The sequence below is a fragment of the Schistosoma mansoni genome, chromosome 1 (genome assembly GCF_000237925.1).
Source record: "Schistosoma mansoni strain Puerto Rico chromosome 1, complete genome".
NCBI classification, from domain to species: Eukaryota; Metazoa; Platyhelminthes; class Trematoda; order Strigeidida; family Schistosomatidae; genus Schistosoma; species Schistosoma mansoni.
The window spans coordinates 10,408,961-10,426,173 of NC_031495.1; the positions used below are offsets into that span (position 1 = coordinate 10,408,961).

Here is a 17,213-nt window from a genome sequence, read left to right on the forward strand (position 1 = left end):
TTACCTAGTTGCTTCCTTCACACGTTTCACTAGAGCACATGTGATAACCAAATCAACCAGTTTCTGTTCGAAAGAATGTTCCGACAATTCTGTCCTCGGAATTTCCAGCCTACCGTAGGTTTTCTTGACTGTACGTAAGACATTCGACCTGTCACTATGATAAGTCTTGCATTTCACAGCTATTGTTCGGGGAACTGACTTTTCTTTGGCAACATTAAGTCGTTTCTTAACCTTGGTTTGTACCCATTCATCAACCCTCATTGGAGTAGCAAGCACAATCTAGCTACACAAGCTGTAGGATCTTCGGTGGTTGTCGATGACATGGGTGATCAAGTTGTCGTTTTTCCTGCTAGAAATAGACCTAGCCTTGCGAATAGATTTTTTAGGGGTTCCCTGCTCGCTGTCGTTTGGAGGGCGAGGGACGGGAAAAACTTCTTTTCCTGGGCTTTTATTCTAACAAACCGCTTTAAAGGAGGTCCTTCCTCCGTTGGCCCATGTGAGTCGATCGAATCTGAGTTTATTTGAGGTAATTTCATGTCAGTTTGTCTATCGGCCGAGCGAGTGCCATTTCATTTGTCACGATTACGTATGCTAATACTCCTTTGAGCGGCGTTCACCACTGCAATGGCATTGGATAGCAAGCTGTTTGCGTCCGAGCAGCATTACTGAACCAAACACACGCATCTATTTTAATAAACCGTTTGAAAGCCGCGGACGTTATATTCATGCAAACATCATGGTACCATCCTTTGCACACATCGCACTGAATGGCACTTTCCACAGTGTATGGACAGCTAGGGCGTCGGCAATTGCTTTTTCTGCATTGTTCAGTCATGAACCAGTGGTTTTAAAAAACTAGAAACAGAAAATATCCGGAGAAAAAGATTTGATGATCGGAAAAGGTGGACAACTGTAAATTGTTAGGTCTAAAAGAACAGACAAATACAAAAGAAACCAGTGTACTCAAAAAGTACAGATGATACTTTAATTTAGAAAAGAAAAAACACTCTTGGAGATTACATTAACTGAAGTAAACTCAATTAAGGTGGAAACAGCAGTCTCAATGCGTAATCAACAACTGAATTAATAATGTGAACTCAGCGAGGAAAAATACCACAGTCCTCATTAGATTGCGTGCGTGTTAAAGACATAACACTTCACATGACGTTTTCAATACTAATACTGTTATACTTTGTCGCAAAGATATTACATATAACGCTGTTGAAAGTAATCTTTCAATGATTTTGTTAGTCCATAGCAGAGGGTCAAAGTTTACGTGTGCTTAAAGCCCCTCGGAATTTAAAGAATGGGGACAGGTTGCCAATCTCTTGAGTTGTGTGAGAGTATTTTCATTCACCTTTTTCCTATCGATGTATGATAAACTGTTAAAGAAAGCTACCAAATTTTAAATAAAACTTAAATAAATACGATTGATTTGCATAAGTTAGAAAGTTCATTCCGTGAATCATGCTATTTATACCAATTTTGTCCGTGAGTTTTGCAGTGAAGCAAGAAATTTAGGATGAAGCAGTAACCTTGTCTATTTATTTTTTTCACGAAATCGTAATGTTATATTTTGTATTGAGACATATAAAATACTCAAATGTAGGTCGTCTCCTCATTGGAGACAACCACATTACTCTTTTATCCTCGTGAAATATAGTGAATGAGATAGTTCTAAACATTATTGTATATAGAGCACCTAGTATTTAACCTGGCAATGATGGAAAATATCAGCAACACAGAAGTCTCAGCTGGTGCAGAATCTTTGAAACTGAAAATTCTGTTCGCTGGAGAAACAGAAAACTATTAGTAAAAGTTTTTCCATGACTTACGATACTCAAAATGAGAAATGACCTACGGGTAAATTACATAGATTTTGATTCTCAGAGATAAACGTGTCTTTAATGTTAGATTAGTGTTTCTTATGACGTTATTTCAAGTTCCTTCAGTGGCGCTACAGAAAGATATTTTATTCTGTTTTTGATAAACCTATCATCCTTATTTGGTAGGAAATCTTTGAAAAAATTAATTTTTTCTGTTTTGTAAGATACTCTTAAGAATATATCACTTTTTCTTTTATAGACCTTTATAAAATATCTAGAACATGACCTCTGCAAGCATGGATGAACAGGTAACAATCCATACTGCAGTGAAACGAGGTGATTTCGCGGCTCTCAAGGAAATGATTTCATGTGGAGCCAGTGTAAATGAAGTAGATAAGCATTCCTTTACACCTTTGCACTGGGCTGCTAACGTAGGTGCGATAGAGGTAACAAACGATGTGGTTTTTGAGTAAGCATCTGATTTCTGCACTAAGATTCTACAATATCTACTGTGGAAGAATGCTGATCCTTTATTGGTGACCAAAAATGGTTGGACGCCCGTTCATATAGCTGCCATCCGAGGCTATGAGAAATGTATACAGTCACTGGTTGACAGAGGTGTAAGTGTCTCCGTTAAAGACAAATACGGTCAAACTCCTGGCCATCTGGCTTCGATACATGGAAATTCCAGCAGTCTTTTAACTCTCCTACGTGCTGGTGCTGTAAGTTCAACTTTGTTTTTATCCGCTACCACTTAATAATTTGTTTTAATAGCCACCTCAAAGTTTACTCTCGCAAATAAGTAGGCTTCTTTGTCCTTCACTTTCTCGACATGTTATTTCCAGGACCTCATATCTTGAATTCCTTTCTATTGCATGATACTAAGATATGTCACTGATGACTAAAAATGAAACTTAATTATTCAATGCACTTTATAATGCTTGCAATGTCACAAACCAGTACACCTCCTAGTATTACTTGGAGATGGTAAAGCAAAAGTTTTCTGAATCTGACTTGAATTTATTAGAGGTCAGAAGCAAGTCAACCAACGAAAACGAGAAAAAGTCAAAAACAAATCTTAATGGATTGCATTTAGTTTGAAAGAGCGTAGTAATAACATATGAAGACTATCAGTAAGTACAAACATCACATCCACGACAAATTCATAGATCAGGATTTTAGCGGAAAGTTTGAATATGTATATTCATGCATATATATCATTGCAGATTTTGTATTGCGTCAGGGGCTCTCGTTATTTTCGTAAAGAACCACAGAAATCTCAAAAGACTCACTCACGTTATCAAAATGTATTTGGTTAAGATGATGATCATTTGTATTCGGGATAATGAATAAAGTTTGAATGTTCATTGTACGTGACAATGGTGATTATTTATGTGCTAGCTTTTTTTACAGTTTGAGGACACTTATATTTTGTGAAGTTTGCATAAGTTTAGGCAGATAAAAAATTGTTGATTCTTCTTTGTGCTCCAACGTATACCGACGCCAGCTGGGGATTGATCGGTAAAATGAAAGAATTGTTTATTGGAAGAATACGTTCAGAGAACAACATTGTTTTCAGGATACTTCAGCAGACATCGTACAAAGCTTACATAAACCTATGAAAACTGCAAGACGTATCAAACCATTTAACCCCTCGTTTATTCATATTCAGGATCTTGAAACGGTGGATGTTAGTGGATGGACAATGTTACATGCAGCTGCGTTTCACGGACGACTGGGATGTGTTCAAGTGTTACTAAGGTGGGATCTACGAATAGAGGATACGGATAAAGCTGGAAACAATGCTGGTAAATTTAGTTTATATAACTAAGACAAAAGTAATTAAAATCTTAGCTTTGGATTTAGAAGGGTTTTTTAATTATTGAGCATCAAGATTAAGATCGCACACAACCAGTAATTTTGCGGAGATTTGGCTATTTTAAAGACAGTTTCACCAAGTGAAAACCATACGATACTGTTTTGCACTAGTTCACAATTACCAAATAGTATTTATGTATGCTATCATATGGGATGAAAAATCTTATTTCGTCTAATTCACCAATGGCACAACTTTTATAAGTGCATCCAATCCGTGATCTGTAGTACTGATCCCGTAACATCTTCGTTAAAAGCCCGTATCTACTCTGGACAACATATTGTTTTTTAAACGACCCTCATTAAACCAGTGGTTTTGCAAGTGTCTTTATTGTGTAAACCGATCAGGTGGGGTCATAAATACACCGGATAATGTGATGTTCAGAATACTCGTTTGTAGAACTTTTCTATTCGTGAAAAAAGCTTTTTGTGAATAGGCTACTTTGGAGGATTTGCCGTTATGTACGTTTCAGCAAAGAATAGATTTGGCAAACTGTTTTTGTTGTTTGTAATGATCAGTCGATTAATAAATATACCTTTATTTGTGGTTGAATAATCTTCTTGGATTGAATTACTGTTTTTTGTCTCAGTTTATTTCACCTTTTGACACAAATATCACTTGCAGAGCTCTCATGTGAAGCAGTAATCAAACTTTAATAAAATGTCGAATTTGAGGTTGTTTAATAAATAGTTCATATTAATTTCAGTAAAAGTTTACTACATAAAAAGGCGGAACAAGATATACATTGTAACAGGTGCTCAGTCACATTTTTGTCTTCACGAAAATAATGTTACATCCTTCACTCGTCTTCGTAGTTTTTGACAAAAAGGTTGTTATTGGTCTATTTATTTACACTACACAAAACGATGTTCATTACATCAACAAAATTTGATATTTTGAATACTTGGAATTTAGGTAAATTCGACGGACAAATCGTCATATATCTTGCAGGTTGTGTCTTATCCATTAGTATGACCTCTTATTTTTATATACTTTTCGGAAATTATTATTTTTGAGAATTATCTACAACAATGTTTAGTTCAAATTTACACTCATAATGTAGGAAATTATCGCATCGAAACTAATATCAAAATTAATCTTTATAACTAGTTACAGTTTATTCTATTTACTGATTTTTCAAAATACACAGATAATTAGGTGTTTTTTGTGTGAATTTTAGCTCATCTAGCAGCAATGGAAGGTCATTTACCTGTGTTAAAGTACCTAATGAGTCAAGTCCAAACTCCATTGTATGTACTTGACACTCCCAATGATCATGGAGAAACTGCTGAAGCTCTAGCCAAACGGTTTTTGAAAAACGATGTTGAGTCGTATATAAATAAAATCAAAACAGAACAGACATTCCATAGAGGATCAGAATACTCAGAGATATTGGCGTTTCCAGCACATTCAGCTGCTTATTCTGGAAACTTAATCCAACTACGTGTTTTAATAGAATCAGGGACTGTAAAGATAGATGAAAGAGATGAACAGGGTGCAACACCATTACACAAAGGTAAATCATATTGTTTAACGGAATAGCTAATCACCTTATGAACATTTAGTTGTACATATTTCTCTAACGATCTCTAAAGTGTTTGATGCAAACTGAACATTTTAGTGTTAGAATATCTTACTTATACTGAGAGTTATTTGCTTATTTACTATTAATGCTTACACCACCGGGAATTCTTCTACATAACAACCTATAACTGTAAACGTTAAATTACCACCTTGTTAATATCAGCCATATAATGGTTTCTCAGTGATTATCTCAAAAGTGCTACTACGTTTTGCAGAACAATTATTCAACTGTTAATGAATGACATCTAATGTTAACTCTACACAATAATTGTTATTCACTAACAGGCACATTTTAAAAATAAATGATGGATATATCTTGTTCTTTCTGGCACTGCCATATTAACCTCTTTTTATACATTTCAATGTTCATTATAAAGTCAGGGATGGCTTTGCATCTTCTTCCAAAATAGTACTTATTCAAAGTGGCATTCAATCGATATAACAGTAACTTACAATAATTGTTTTTTATGAGATTTCATTCTTGTGTTAAATGAATCTTCATATTATAATGTAAATAAATGAAATCACAAAAGGCGCGAAATCCCCTAAATATCCAAAAAAATATCTAATTATGTAATAATTTTCTCTGGCTTTTAGAATGTTTGTTAAATTTATTGGAATACTATTTATTGTTAGACCTCTCATTAATGATTCGCTACAAGACACTATTGTCAATAATTATTAAACTGAACTGCAATGATATGAAATTATCTTGGATTAACATAATACAATTTTCTTAGATGTGTTGAAAAAATATACAATAAAAAAGAATTCCCAATAACTTTCTCATACTATTGACGTTTAATTCTAAACGAATAATGAAATGAAATGCCGTAAAAAGTGACTTGAATAACACCCCAAAAATGCTGGGTCTCTCAATATATCTATTACAGTCTATCACAATTCAGATAATGAGTTTACCTCGTTAGATTTGTATGTTGATGATATATATTGTGAGTGTTAACTTCAAACATCGTGATGTGTAAATAAATATCTCTATTTGTTTAAATTGCTCAGCTGCTGGTCAAGGACACCTTAAGATAATTCAATGGCTTCGAGAAAACGGTGCTGATCCAAAGTTAAGAAATGAACTGGGTGAATCACCAGCCGATGTAGCTAGAAGATATGGTCAGTTAGGAGCGCTAAAACTTTTATCATCTAAATCTGATGAAGAATGTGAGAATGATGAAATTTCAGATATTATAGATTTACCATCTGATATTCCGCTTGGTTATACTGAAGGCGAAAAAATGCATCAGCTCATAGTGGATAAAAATGGCGCAATCGGTAATGGATACCATTATAATTTATAACTATTAAATCTTTAAAATTTTTGAAACTTGACAACAATGTTGATTTTCAGGTTAAAAAGTGCTGCAAGTTGAAACTCTTTGATATCTTATGTTCTAGTGACCGGAAAAAGAATATCCTGAAAACCATCCATCCGACTGTATTTTCTAGGTAGATAGGAAAATAAATCCTTAATTTTGTTTGGTGAGAGAAATTTGGTCACTTGAATGTAGAGATTTTACGTATTGACCTTTCTTCCTGACAGTTCTGTCTAGTGGATGTATCTAAGCACATATATTCAGTACAGTTTAACATGTATGCTACAGCTTCTAAAGGACTTAAATATAACGAAAGTAACCCATAGCGTCATTAAAAAACTAATTTATTGATCCACGTCTGACGAAAGAGAAAATAAAAAATCAAAGATAGTTCAGCGAAGAAAATTTTCTTTTTGACAATGTCATTTACTGAAGCTGTACAATTCTATTTATAATTGCTTTACAAATAAAATAGTCTACTGAGAAATAGGAGGACAATTATATCGCATCATATGTTAAGGGAAGTTCCATAACGATCGAAATGTTAAAAATAATGAACTGAAATCAAATGTGTAGAAGATAATTGTCCACTTAACGAGTATGATAAGGACGAAAACATAAATTAAAAATGTGAAGATGAAAATAATGAACAATTGAAATAAAGGAGATTGAAAATAATAGAAGGTTATATTACCAATGAAACTACCGTTTATGAAAATTAAGTGTTAGGGCCATGGAATAATTATGACTTGTACGTGTATAATTTTACAACTGCATAACTCATCATCGTCTATTCATTTATTTCTACTAGTTCTGATTATGCATCATGTTGTTTTCTTTTCAGTTAGTGTCGTTTGTAAATTTAGTTAAATTGTGTAAGTAGTCTTGATGTTAAATTTGTTTTAAAGTTTCCAGGCACTCAACGTAAAAACCCCAAAATAAAGTCAACACATATTATTCGACTTCAATTGTCGTATCTATTCAAGGCACATAATTGTATGAAATGAGTTAACTGATTAAGGTTACTTGAAAGTTTGTCTGAAATCGAATTCTTATGTAATAATTGATTTTGAATAGAACGGGATTCTGTTTTCAAGAGTATAAGGGAAGTATGACAAATCTAATACAGGCTAACAATGTCATAAAGATTAGGACGAAAATTGACTCATTTGTTCATCATATATTACTATAATATTGATAAAATTTTTCGTAAGTGTTCTTCTGAATACCAGGAAAATAAAAATTGTGTGCTTCGTAACTCTTGGTCCAACCAGATATGCAAGATTATGAAAATTAAAAGCACACGCTTAGCATTATGCTTAAAGCCGAATACACAAATCGTACGCAAAAATAAGTTATTGGATTGATTTCGACAAAGATATATGGGCGGTAAACCTGGTTAGGAATATCGTTCAGTGTATTAATTTATTTCTTCCAATCTTAAAAGTTAGAAGTTTAACTATTAGTTGAGTTGATTGACTTGATACTTACTATATTCTAGAATCATATTTAGTTTCTGATTTTCAAGAAAGAGTTATTTAATTTTCAACTGTTGAAATTATCAGTATGCTCACTGCTGAGGAGCCCCATACTAGGATAAGACGGCTGTTCAGTGCCTCCAGGTTTTCAATGGTGGTCTAACGTTGATCAATTCATGATCTCAATGAAAAAAAATTATTGAAATATTTACTGTTATAACTTTTATTTTAAATGAAGCATGTATATACACAGTGTGCATAAAATAACTGTAATAGTGGTAAGCAGAGATGGGTGGTGGCTAGCAGTGAAATTCAGGATACAGGTTTCGCCCCATGTGGGCTCGTCAGCCGGATGTACCTGCATCCCGGAGTTGATGTTCAATTCGGAACTAGAACCCAGTACTTTTCGCTTCAAACATATACCAATAGTAGTTTGATCAATTGCAGTCCTAAATGTCAGTGGGAAGATTCAAACAACCAATACAAAAGTCAGTGTAATAGCGGTACCCCCAATAGAATCTTTTTTATCGGATAATTAACGTGTTTACAGTAATAAGGTTATAAAGTTTAATAGTTTATCATTAACTACAAGTTTCATGGATCCATAATTATTTGGTAAGTCACTATAGTGATAATTCGATAGGCAGATGCAATTTGTAATAGTAATTATATTCAAGTACTTATGTGATCTTTTTACCATTGGTATGTAATTATTTTTGAGCCACTATACAACCCTTTTAATGTACGAACACTTAAAAAACGATAAATGTTACAAATATCATTTTATTTATTATTAAAGGTAGAGCTAAAATTAGAATTGAAAAATTGGAACGTTTGTTAGAATTGGCTAAATCAGATTATAAGCAACTGGATGGTCCAATAGATAAAGAAGAAAGACAAAGAATCGATGCCTTGAATGAACTTGGCCGGTATGTATTTTTTTCAAAAGTATATTTGATATACGTGTTGAATATGATCAAAGTCAATTGAGAGATACAAGATACATCTCATAGATCATTAAAAAAAAGTTGTATCGACCGTCAGATATCAGAGCATTAGAAATAAATAAAATACTGTAAAGTTATGCAATGATTAACCCATTAACTAGGTTTCTAGCTAAAAGAATAACTGCTACATGAATGATATAGAAAATAAGGGAAGAACTTACCATTGATTTTTATATTTTTGCCCATTCAATCAAAAATAATAGGGGAAACAATATGAATGTACATTACTATTAAATAAGATGTAAAGTTTCACCTCAATTTATATCATGTCATCATCTATACCCTTCAATAGACAAAAAACTATCGTAGGAATTTAAAACAAGTAGTATTCTTGATTGAATAGCGGTGGTCATAATTCAGTTTCTGTTTAATACCATGAAGATGAGTATTATTCTCCATAAAAATTTACTTTAAGTGTCACGAACTGTAAGGATTTTCTGATATCATAGTACTGAGATGTCATAATTTTTTTTAAATTATGGTTTAATAGTTAATTAGACACAATTTTAATTAGTTTAACTGACATGTTCTAAATTAATAGTATCCCTAGTCTTGTACTTCATTTTTTGACTGCCTAATAGGAAAACTTCAATTTTAGCCTGGGGTCGATTTGTTCAGTTCATAATAAACACACCATATTGGACTGTTTGTCTATTGAAAATTGTCGTACATTATTTAATCTACTTGACAGATTCATAAATGTTTCATCCTTCGGCATTTACTAAATTTCAATATGGAACCATACTGGCTATACAACATTTATTCGGTTGATATTTATGACTTCGTCAGCCTAGTATATATAGGAAATTTTTTTTCAAAGACCAGTAGTTAACAGTTTATTTATACTAATGCTTCTTATCAACTTATATAGCAAATGATAGAATCAATATCCTTGGTGGTACAACTATCGACTTCAATTCTATTTAATACATTGATTTACTGGATAAGCAGATAAGACGACGCGTTTTATTTTTAGTTAATACAAGATTAGCAAATTATACAATGAAGATTTTTCGATTTATATTTAAAATATAGATATATGCTACTGTAAAATATTTGTCCTCTAGTGTTGATATTCTTCTCCAGTTTTCTTATGAACATCAATTCATTCAGAGTGATTATGTTAATAAATTATTATTTAGAAATATAATAAGATCAAAGAAACACAATCTATTGTAAATAGCAAACAAATGCCCTGGCACGGTCGAGAGTGGGGAGAGTCCGCTCTCCCTCTCGAAATGCTCTCACATGGCCACACGTATATAGCCTCTGTCAGGAAAGTCCTACTCACTGCCTTCTCGTGGCATCACTGTTGTTTACGAAATTGAGAGGACGAAAAGCGAATGTCCGGCGCTTTAACCGGGTTGGTGGACACGGAGGGTCCACCTAGGGGAGTTGGAAAACCCCGATTCCAAACCAGTGGTGCACAGGGGCTGCAGTATCCTGCAGGAAAAAATGACGTATGAACCAATCGTTGGTCACCGGCTACCATGGGACTGCATCTCCTCACGATGCTCCACTGCCTTATGGATCAGACCTTTAGGTCAAAAGCTCCGGGTGTGGTCCCCTAAGAAAACCACCTGCTTCGGTTTGGGCACCTGGGCAGTATCACAGTCCTCACATAAATCAAATGAGATTTGTGAGACGCATATATATCTGGTGCTTCCTTGTACCAATATTTATGTGTTTAAATAAATAAATAAATATTGTGAATTAACGACAGTAATGAAAACACTCGATTCTTAGCCTATAACTCATAGATTATAACCCACTCTGTGGGGAAGAGGTAATCAGAATTAAGAAAACTACTTTCAAGTTTCTGAGCGAAACTAGAAAATGAATGACGTAAACTTTTTTACCCCATTAAGTGAAAAATTAAAGATTTTCATAAAACTGCTCACATCATTTAAAACTGTCAGAAAATTTTTTTGTCGTCACTTAATTAAAGTGACGATGTTAAAAGAAAGTATAAAGTACTCACGTTTTTACACATAGATTTTATACAACACATTAATCAACCAGTTTCTGTTACAATACATATTATCTATAGCAAATTCGCAGAGAAATAGGAATGTTAAAATTAATAATGATTCTAATACAAGACGTACTCATATTGCTGTTTTGTAACTTAATCTCTCGAACTTATAAAGGGATTCGATGATAAAGATTTTGTAGGCAATGAATTATCTGTAGAACTAATTGTAACTATGAGAAAATTCAGGAGAAAACTTTCAGCGTGTGTATACTTGTACTGTCGTAAATAAGGATATTTAACGATCTTTCTACAATATTAAAATCGGAAAACTAATAAAATGCCTTGAAAAACCAATAAATTTCCTAAAACTACAAAACTTCAATAAGTTTTGTTATTGCTTCTAAAAAATACCTTAGATTTATATGAACTAAGGGAGTGGCTTAAAAATCAATCGGTCATTTTGAGAACCAAACATCGCGCATGTTAGTTTGAGCAGATGGATAGTATCAATAAATACAACACCCAAACTAAGTTAAATGAGTTACATATAAGAATCTGATTTACTTTATTCCCTGAATATATTATAACAAAAGTCACATTATTATTTATCAATCTATAAAGCCTTTTGTTTTTGTTTTTAAATTTATTGTTGGAATAAAATGAAATTTTATGAAGAAATTACGAAAAGTAAGTCTCTATATTTATTCCTTATAAGTTTATATAAAACTTAATGTTTAAAGACATTAAATAGGAATTATCTTAATTCCTTGAAAAAGCTTGGATCAGGTTGCCAGGCGAAACGTTGGATTTACTTCGAATTCATTCGCTGAGATTTTACAAATATATTCTTCTTCCTATTTAATGTCTTACATCAACTCGGCGCTCAAATACTGTAAAATTATTCGCTCTAATTTAGACGAAACTTCCTATATACTTTATGCTTGAAGCTAATTTTTTTTTACTATGCCTTTTTTTTATATCCGTTCGGTAATTTCTATAACAAGTAGTATTGTTTGAAAACTACTTGTGGAGGATTTCTCAGCCAGTGCTTCCAACTGCTTGTAAACAATGAGAAGAAGCTACCTATCTCCGAATCTTAGAGGAGGATAGTTCTTCTTAATTTGTGCTTTTATAGATTCAAATATTAGGAATACTTACACTTCTAAATGTGGAATTAAGTTAGGAGTACCTGAGACATTCATAGTGTTCACGAATGTAGGGCGTTAATATATTCGGTTTTGACTCATTTCTTCCAATATATTTACTGGTCTATTATGCATATTCCATTTGCGTCAAACGACTACCTTACATATTCCTACATGTCTCAGATTGAAAGTGGGATATTTCGTAGAATACTGTCGCTTACTCTTCTAGAAATCCTTAACTTTTAATATGATTTCAGTTCAGCTTTTGGATTATGGACCAACTCTTGATGTTTAAAATGACAATGTTGCTCCATTGGCGGTTCTAAAAGATAGTAGCTAAGAAAAATATATTATTGAATAATCCAAGCCTCTTTATGGTCTCCAAAATTGTGCGAATATGCTTATTTAATGATATGCATCTGCTACGCAAAAAAATTCACTTCCCGTTATATGGATTTAGATGTTTCCTCAGTGTCACAAAAGAAATGAATCATTAAGTTTCAAACATCTTTTGTGTCCATATTGAGACTTTTTGGTAAAAAAAGTATAAATGTTGACGTAAACTTCAGAATGAGTTAAATGATTGATAAACCCGGTCATCTTCTTTTCTTCTGTTTAACCAGATATTGATATAATTCAATTTTGTAAGACATCAAATACATGACTAAATTTTTTGAATTTTCATTTGGGAATTTTAGTGTATTTTGAATCTTTTCACTATCTTTATCTAAGTGAGACTATGTCGAGAATTGGGAAACTCGAATAGTATCATTGTTTAAGAAGAGTTCTCCATGACCTAGTTCGTAAATTAGGTATATATGAAGTGATCATAAGATAGCTGACTTAAGGTTTAACAATTGACAACTGACCGATAAGTATTTAGAGTTTTCTTATCAAAGCGTTTTATTATAAATCTTATGTATAAATCGTGTGCAACCTGTTTGATAGAATTAAGTTCTATTCAATTTATAACATATAATGTTTAGGAGATTAGGAGTAAAAAACATATTTTATAAAGCCCGGATTTAGAAAAACTGCCCTTTAACCCGAGAATTCTTTTTTAAATTTTTAAAGTGGCGGTAATATTTTGATGTATGTACATTATCATACAATTTTTCACACGGACAATTTTAGAAACAGACTCTAAATTTGACTGGAATCTTAAGTGTTGGCAATCATGTCAGGAAATGGATTTCACTGAAAATAAACATGCACCGCTGTATAAAAGCATATATATTTGCAATTAAAAAGCTTATACTGAAGAAGCATGTATCATAAATGAACATTCTAAAAACCACTTTTTTAAAACGTGAAAATGGAATCTCTATACTTGACTTTGTTGATCTTTCTCCTTTTTTACTGTTCTAACTCTAAAGCCTCATGATAAAATCTAAGGTGTCTTTATTTCACCAATTATGTTACACATTTATTTACCCATTTATCTGAGTGTAATGCAATTCATTGAACTAGTAGCCCAAACAGTTTGTATGGTAGTAGTATAACGGTGACAGTAGATTTCCAAAGTTAACTTTACCAATAAAGTTATGAAAACATTTCTTTCTAAAAATTCATAGAGCTTAAACATAAAATGTGTTCTCCTAGCTAAAAGCTATTTAACCGACTGATATAATTAATCGTAACTCCATTTACACATGATTGTTTTTAGACAGATTGAAGAATTGAAAGCAACATTGGAATGTGAACGTATCTACCGTGAAAAACTGGAGTCACGTTTAGATGAGTCAAGACGCGAAGTTGCTACATTAACCATGAAGCTAAATGAAAGTCATTCCGGTTCCTCTGACAATTACGTGAGTTGATAATATTTAAAATTATTTCCTGTGCGATAATTAATATGAAGTAACATACCACAATATTTTGTTTTCTATCAGTATATCATTAATGTGAATAAAGTAATTCTGAAGTCTTCTCATCTAAGATAATCTCAAAAAGTATATGATTTTTATTTATCTCATAAATTCTCTAAATCTCATTTCAAATTACGATCTACGATTCAATATGAAGTGTATTAGCAATCCTGTTCAACTAATGATTTGAATCGCTTAAAGTATTCAATTTATTCACCTACAGATAAGATGTTCGAGTAATTTCCATATTTTACGTGAATTCTTAATTAAGAAAAAAGCAACTGTGTTATTTTATCTGTTTCTGAAACGTGTATGACTAATAATACATGATAAAACCACTACTCAATATCCTGATTGACATAACTTAGTATTTCTGAGTTGACTATTTACACCTCCAACTAGAAATAAATTACCTTGAATCGATTGCTAAGTCCACGACTCCGTAAATTCTCTCTCTACCGTTCCCTTGAGTCCAGAAGTCAGTAACGAGCCTCAGTGAATATTATATTTCGAGCAGATGTACTTTATAAACATGCATCACATCATAAAATGAAAATTAACAATTATACATGACCAAGCAAAAAGTGGCTATGAATAGGGGAGACTGGGAATAATAAACTTACAACAAATTAGGAATAGTAAATCTTGTAACTGTAGTTAACGAATCAACCTAAACCTCATGACAAAAGGTATATATATACGAAATAATTATAGTCATTTAGAGAAAGTATTAGGAAAATATACACAAACAGATCATTGTTAAAAGAATTAACAAATGAATAAATAAACAGTTATATTTATGATCATAAAGAAATCACAATATTAGATAATTGATAAAGTAAATACAAGCTGAACCTGGATCAAAACGAATACGAATGATAAACTTTCAAAGTACAATTGTTCCGATCTCTTTTTTTATCAAAAAGAAATAAGACTTCAGTGGATATTAGTTTGTTTGAATCTATTTGTTATATCCTTAACTTATGCGATTATCGCGAAATGCGATTGCCAATTTAGATACGCTGACTTATACGACCAAACTAATGATTCAGCTCAGAGTTCCGATTGCTCATTTTTCTACCTAGCCCTTCCTGTTAAGTTCAGAAAGTTACTCTCAGCCTTCATGATACGAATCATATATTTCAAACATATTTGGTTTAGATCAGAGGGAGTTTTGTGGAGAATTTAGTATTTTCATAGTTGAAATCATCGGTCAATTGGAGCTAGACCGCCATCGAAAACCTGGAAGCACTGGACGGCTTACATACAAATAAAATCAGGCCACATCACACCATAAAATAAAAAATAACGTTTGTACAAGATCAAGCCCAAAGTGGCTGTGATTTTGAGAACTCTTACTAACAAGGTGGGAGTATCTATACAATAGTAAATCGTATAATATAATAGTCTATGGGTCAAAATAAAGCTTATAATAAGAGGAATATGAATATACATAGTTTAGTTATTTAACAATTGTACAATAAAAACATGCGTATTAGTCCATAAATAATTACTAGCAGTTACCATTCGTTTATTCTCGTCCGGGTAGAGCAATATTCTTTTGACTAAAGAAATCGAAAAAGGCTGCAAAATGTACAGACACGGTATGCTTATATGTTAGTAAACAAACTGAAATAGTCTCTCTATCTATCTATCTATCTATCTATCTATATATATATATATATATATATATATATATATTAACACCGTTGGATACCGGCTCAGTGGTTTATCGGTTAAGTGCTCTGGCGCGAGACTGGTAGGTCCTGGGTTTGAATCTCGCGAGTGCGGGATCGTGGATGCGCGCTGCTGAGGAGTCCCATAATAGGACGAAACGGCCATCCAGTGTTTCCAGGTTTTCGATGGTGGTCTAGCTTCAATTGACTCATGATCTCAACTCTGTAAAATTACTATAATCTCCACCAAACCCCTTCTGATTTACGAGATTATTAAACCAATCAAAGCAGTTTATGAGTTAATGATAACAGTGGAATAGATTACATAACTAAAAATAGTAATAAGTGAAAAGTGCAAATTGGTAGTGTGATGACAGGTGTACTAGTTGTGATAAGAATAATAAAGGCTTGAATCAATGTTACATAATGGGAAATAGGTCAACGATTATAGAAAATATAGACACTGAAATAACATTTATAAAAATTATAAGATTACGTAATAAGAAGTGTTCAGATAATTGGACTGTGAAACGAATATTTGGAAAAATAAATAAATAATTGGTAGGAGGGGTGAAGAAAAATAAACGAAGAAAGAGTATGGAAAATAAAATTATTTATTAAGATCAAGGGAGAGATAAGGGTATTACAAATTTCTTATGAACACAAAAGCTTGTATTGTTGGATCGAATTCCTATAGTTTCTGCTATGTGTAAGAACCCCATAAGGAAAACTAGTAGGAATACAATAAATAACTTTAAATGACTGATTTCTGTCAACTATATGACTACTTTCGATCAATTATGAAAGAACCGAGCTCCGTATTGATTTGACAATACCTTTACCTAACCACGAAGGGAGGTGTTCACTAACTCTTTGGTTCAGTTGTCTTGTAGTGCGCCCAATATAGCTTTCTCTACAGGAGCAGCTGAATTTATAGATACACATAGAAGTGGCATAACCAGGTAACTTATCCTTTGATGTAGAGGAATCACCATAGACCGGGTGATCAAAATCAGAATAATTTCATTTTAATTAATAGTTTCATTTAAGAAAAATTTGTTCATTCACGAATATTTTTCAAAAATTTTATTAAATAATCATTTTTATTGTTCTTTATTTTTTTTTCTTTTACAGCTTACTAATAAATCAAAAGTTCAACAAAATTTCGATTATCAAAATAACAAAAAAATCAATAAATTTAATGGAAGTATAAGTAGTATTGAAAGTAGTAATAGTAATGTATGTATAAAAAAATATAAAAACAAATAATAATCATAAAAAGTTTAAAACAAAATAAATTATGTAACAAGTTTTTTTCTTGTTTGTGTGTGTATATTACTTAAATATTTATTAAGATTATAAACTGAGTATCTTTACTGGTAATCATGAATTAATTTAAATACAATTACAGAATCATATCTTTTTTTAATATAATTCTATTGAAATATAT

General features: G+C 32.3%; 1 protein-coding gene across 2 annotated transcripts; it reads left to right on the plus strand.

Moving 5' to 3' along the window:
• Nucleotides 1–1,267: 1,267 nt before the first annotated feature.
• Smp_079420.1 (putative ank repeat-containing) lies at nucleotides 1,268–17,213 on the plus strand (the record flags this gene model as incomplete). Of its 2 annotated transcripts, XM_018793223.1 has the most annotated exons (10): nucleotides 1,281–1,335; nucleotides 2,086–2,272; nucleotides 2,321–2,548; nucleotides 3,499–3,634; nucleotides 4,883–5,218; nucleotides 6,304–6,573; nucleotides 8,892–9,021; nucleotides 11,750–11,761; nucleotides 13,886–14,030; nucleotides 16,898–17,032. In XM_018793223.1, exons 2-10 carry the CDS (start codon nucleotides 2,108–2,110, stop codon nucleotides 17,030–17,032), a joined length of 1,557 nt encoding a protein of 518 aa, XP_018647757.1. In that variant the 5' UTR covers nucleotides 1,281–1,335; nucleotides 2,086–2,107. The 2 variants fall into 2 exon arrangements, with proteins under 2 accessions (XP_018647758.1, XP_018647757.1); XM_018793224.1 differs by having other exon boundaries at nucleotides 1,268–1,337; nucleotides 2,086–2,548; nucleotides 16,898–17,213.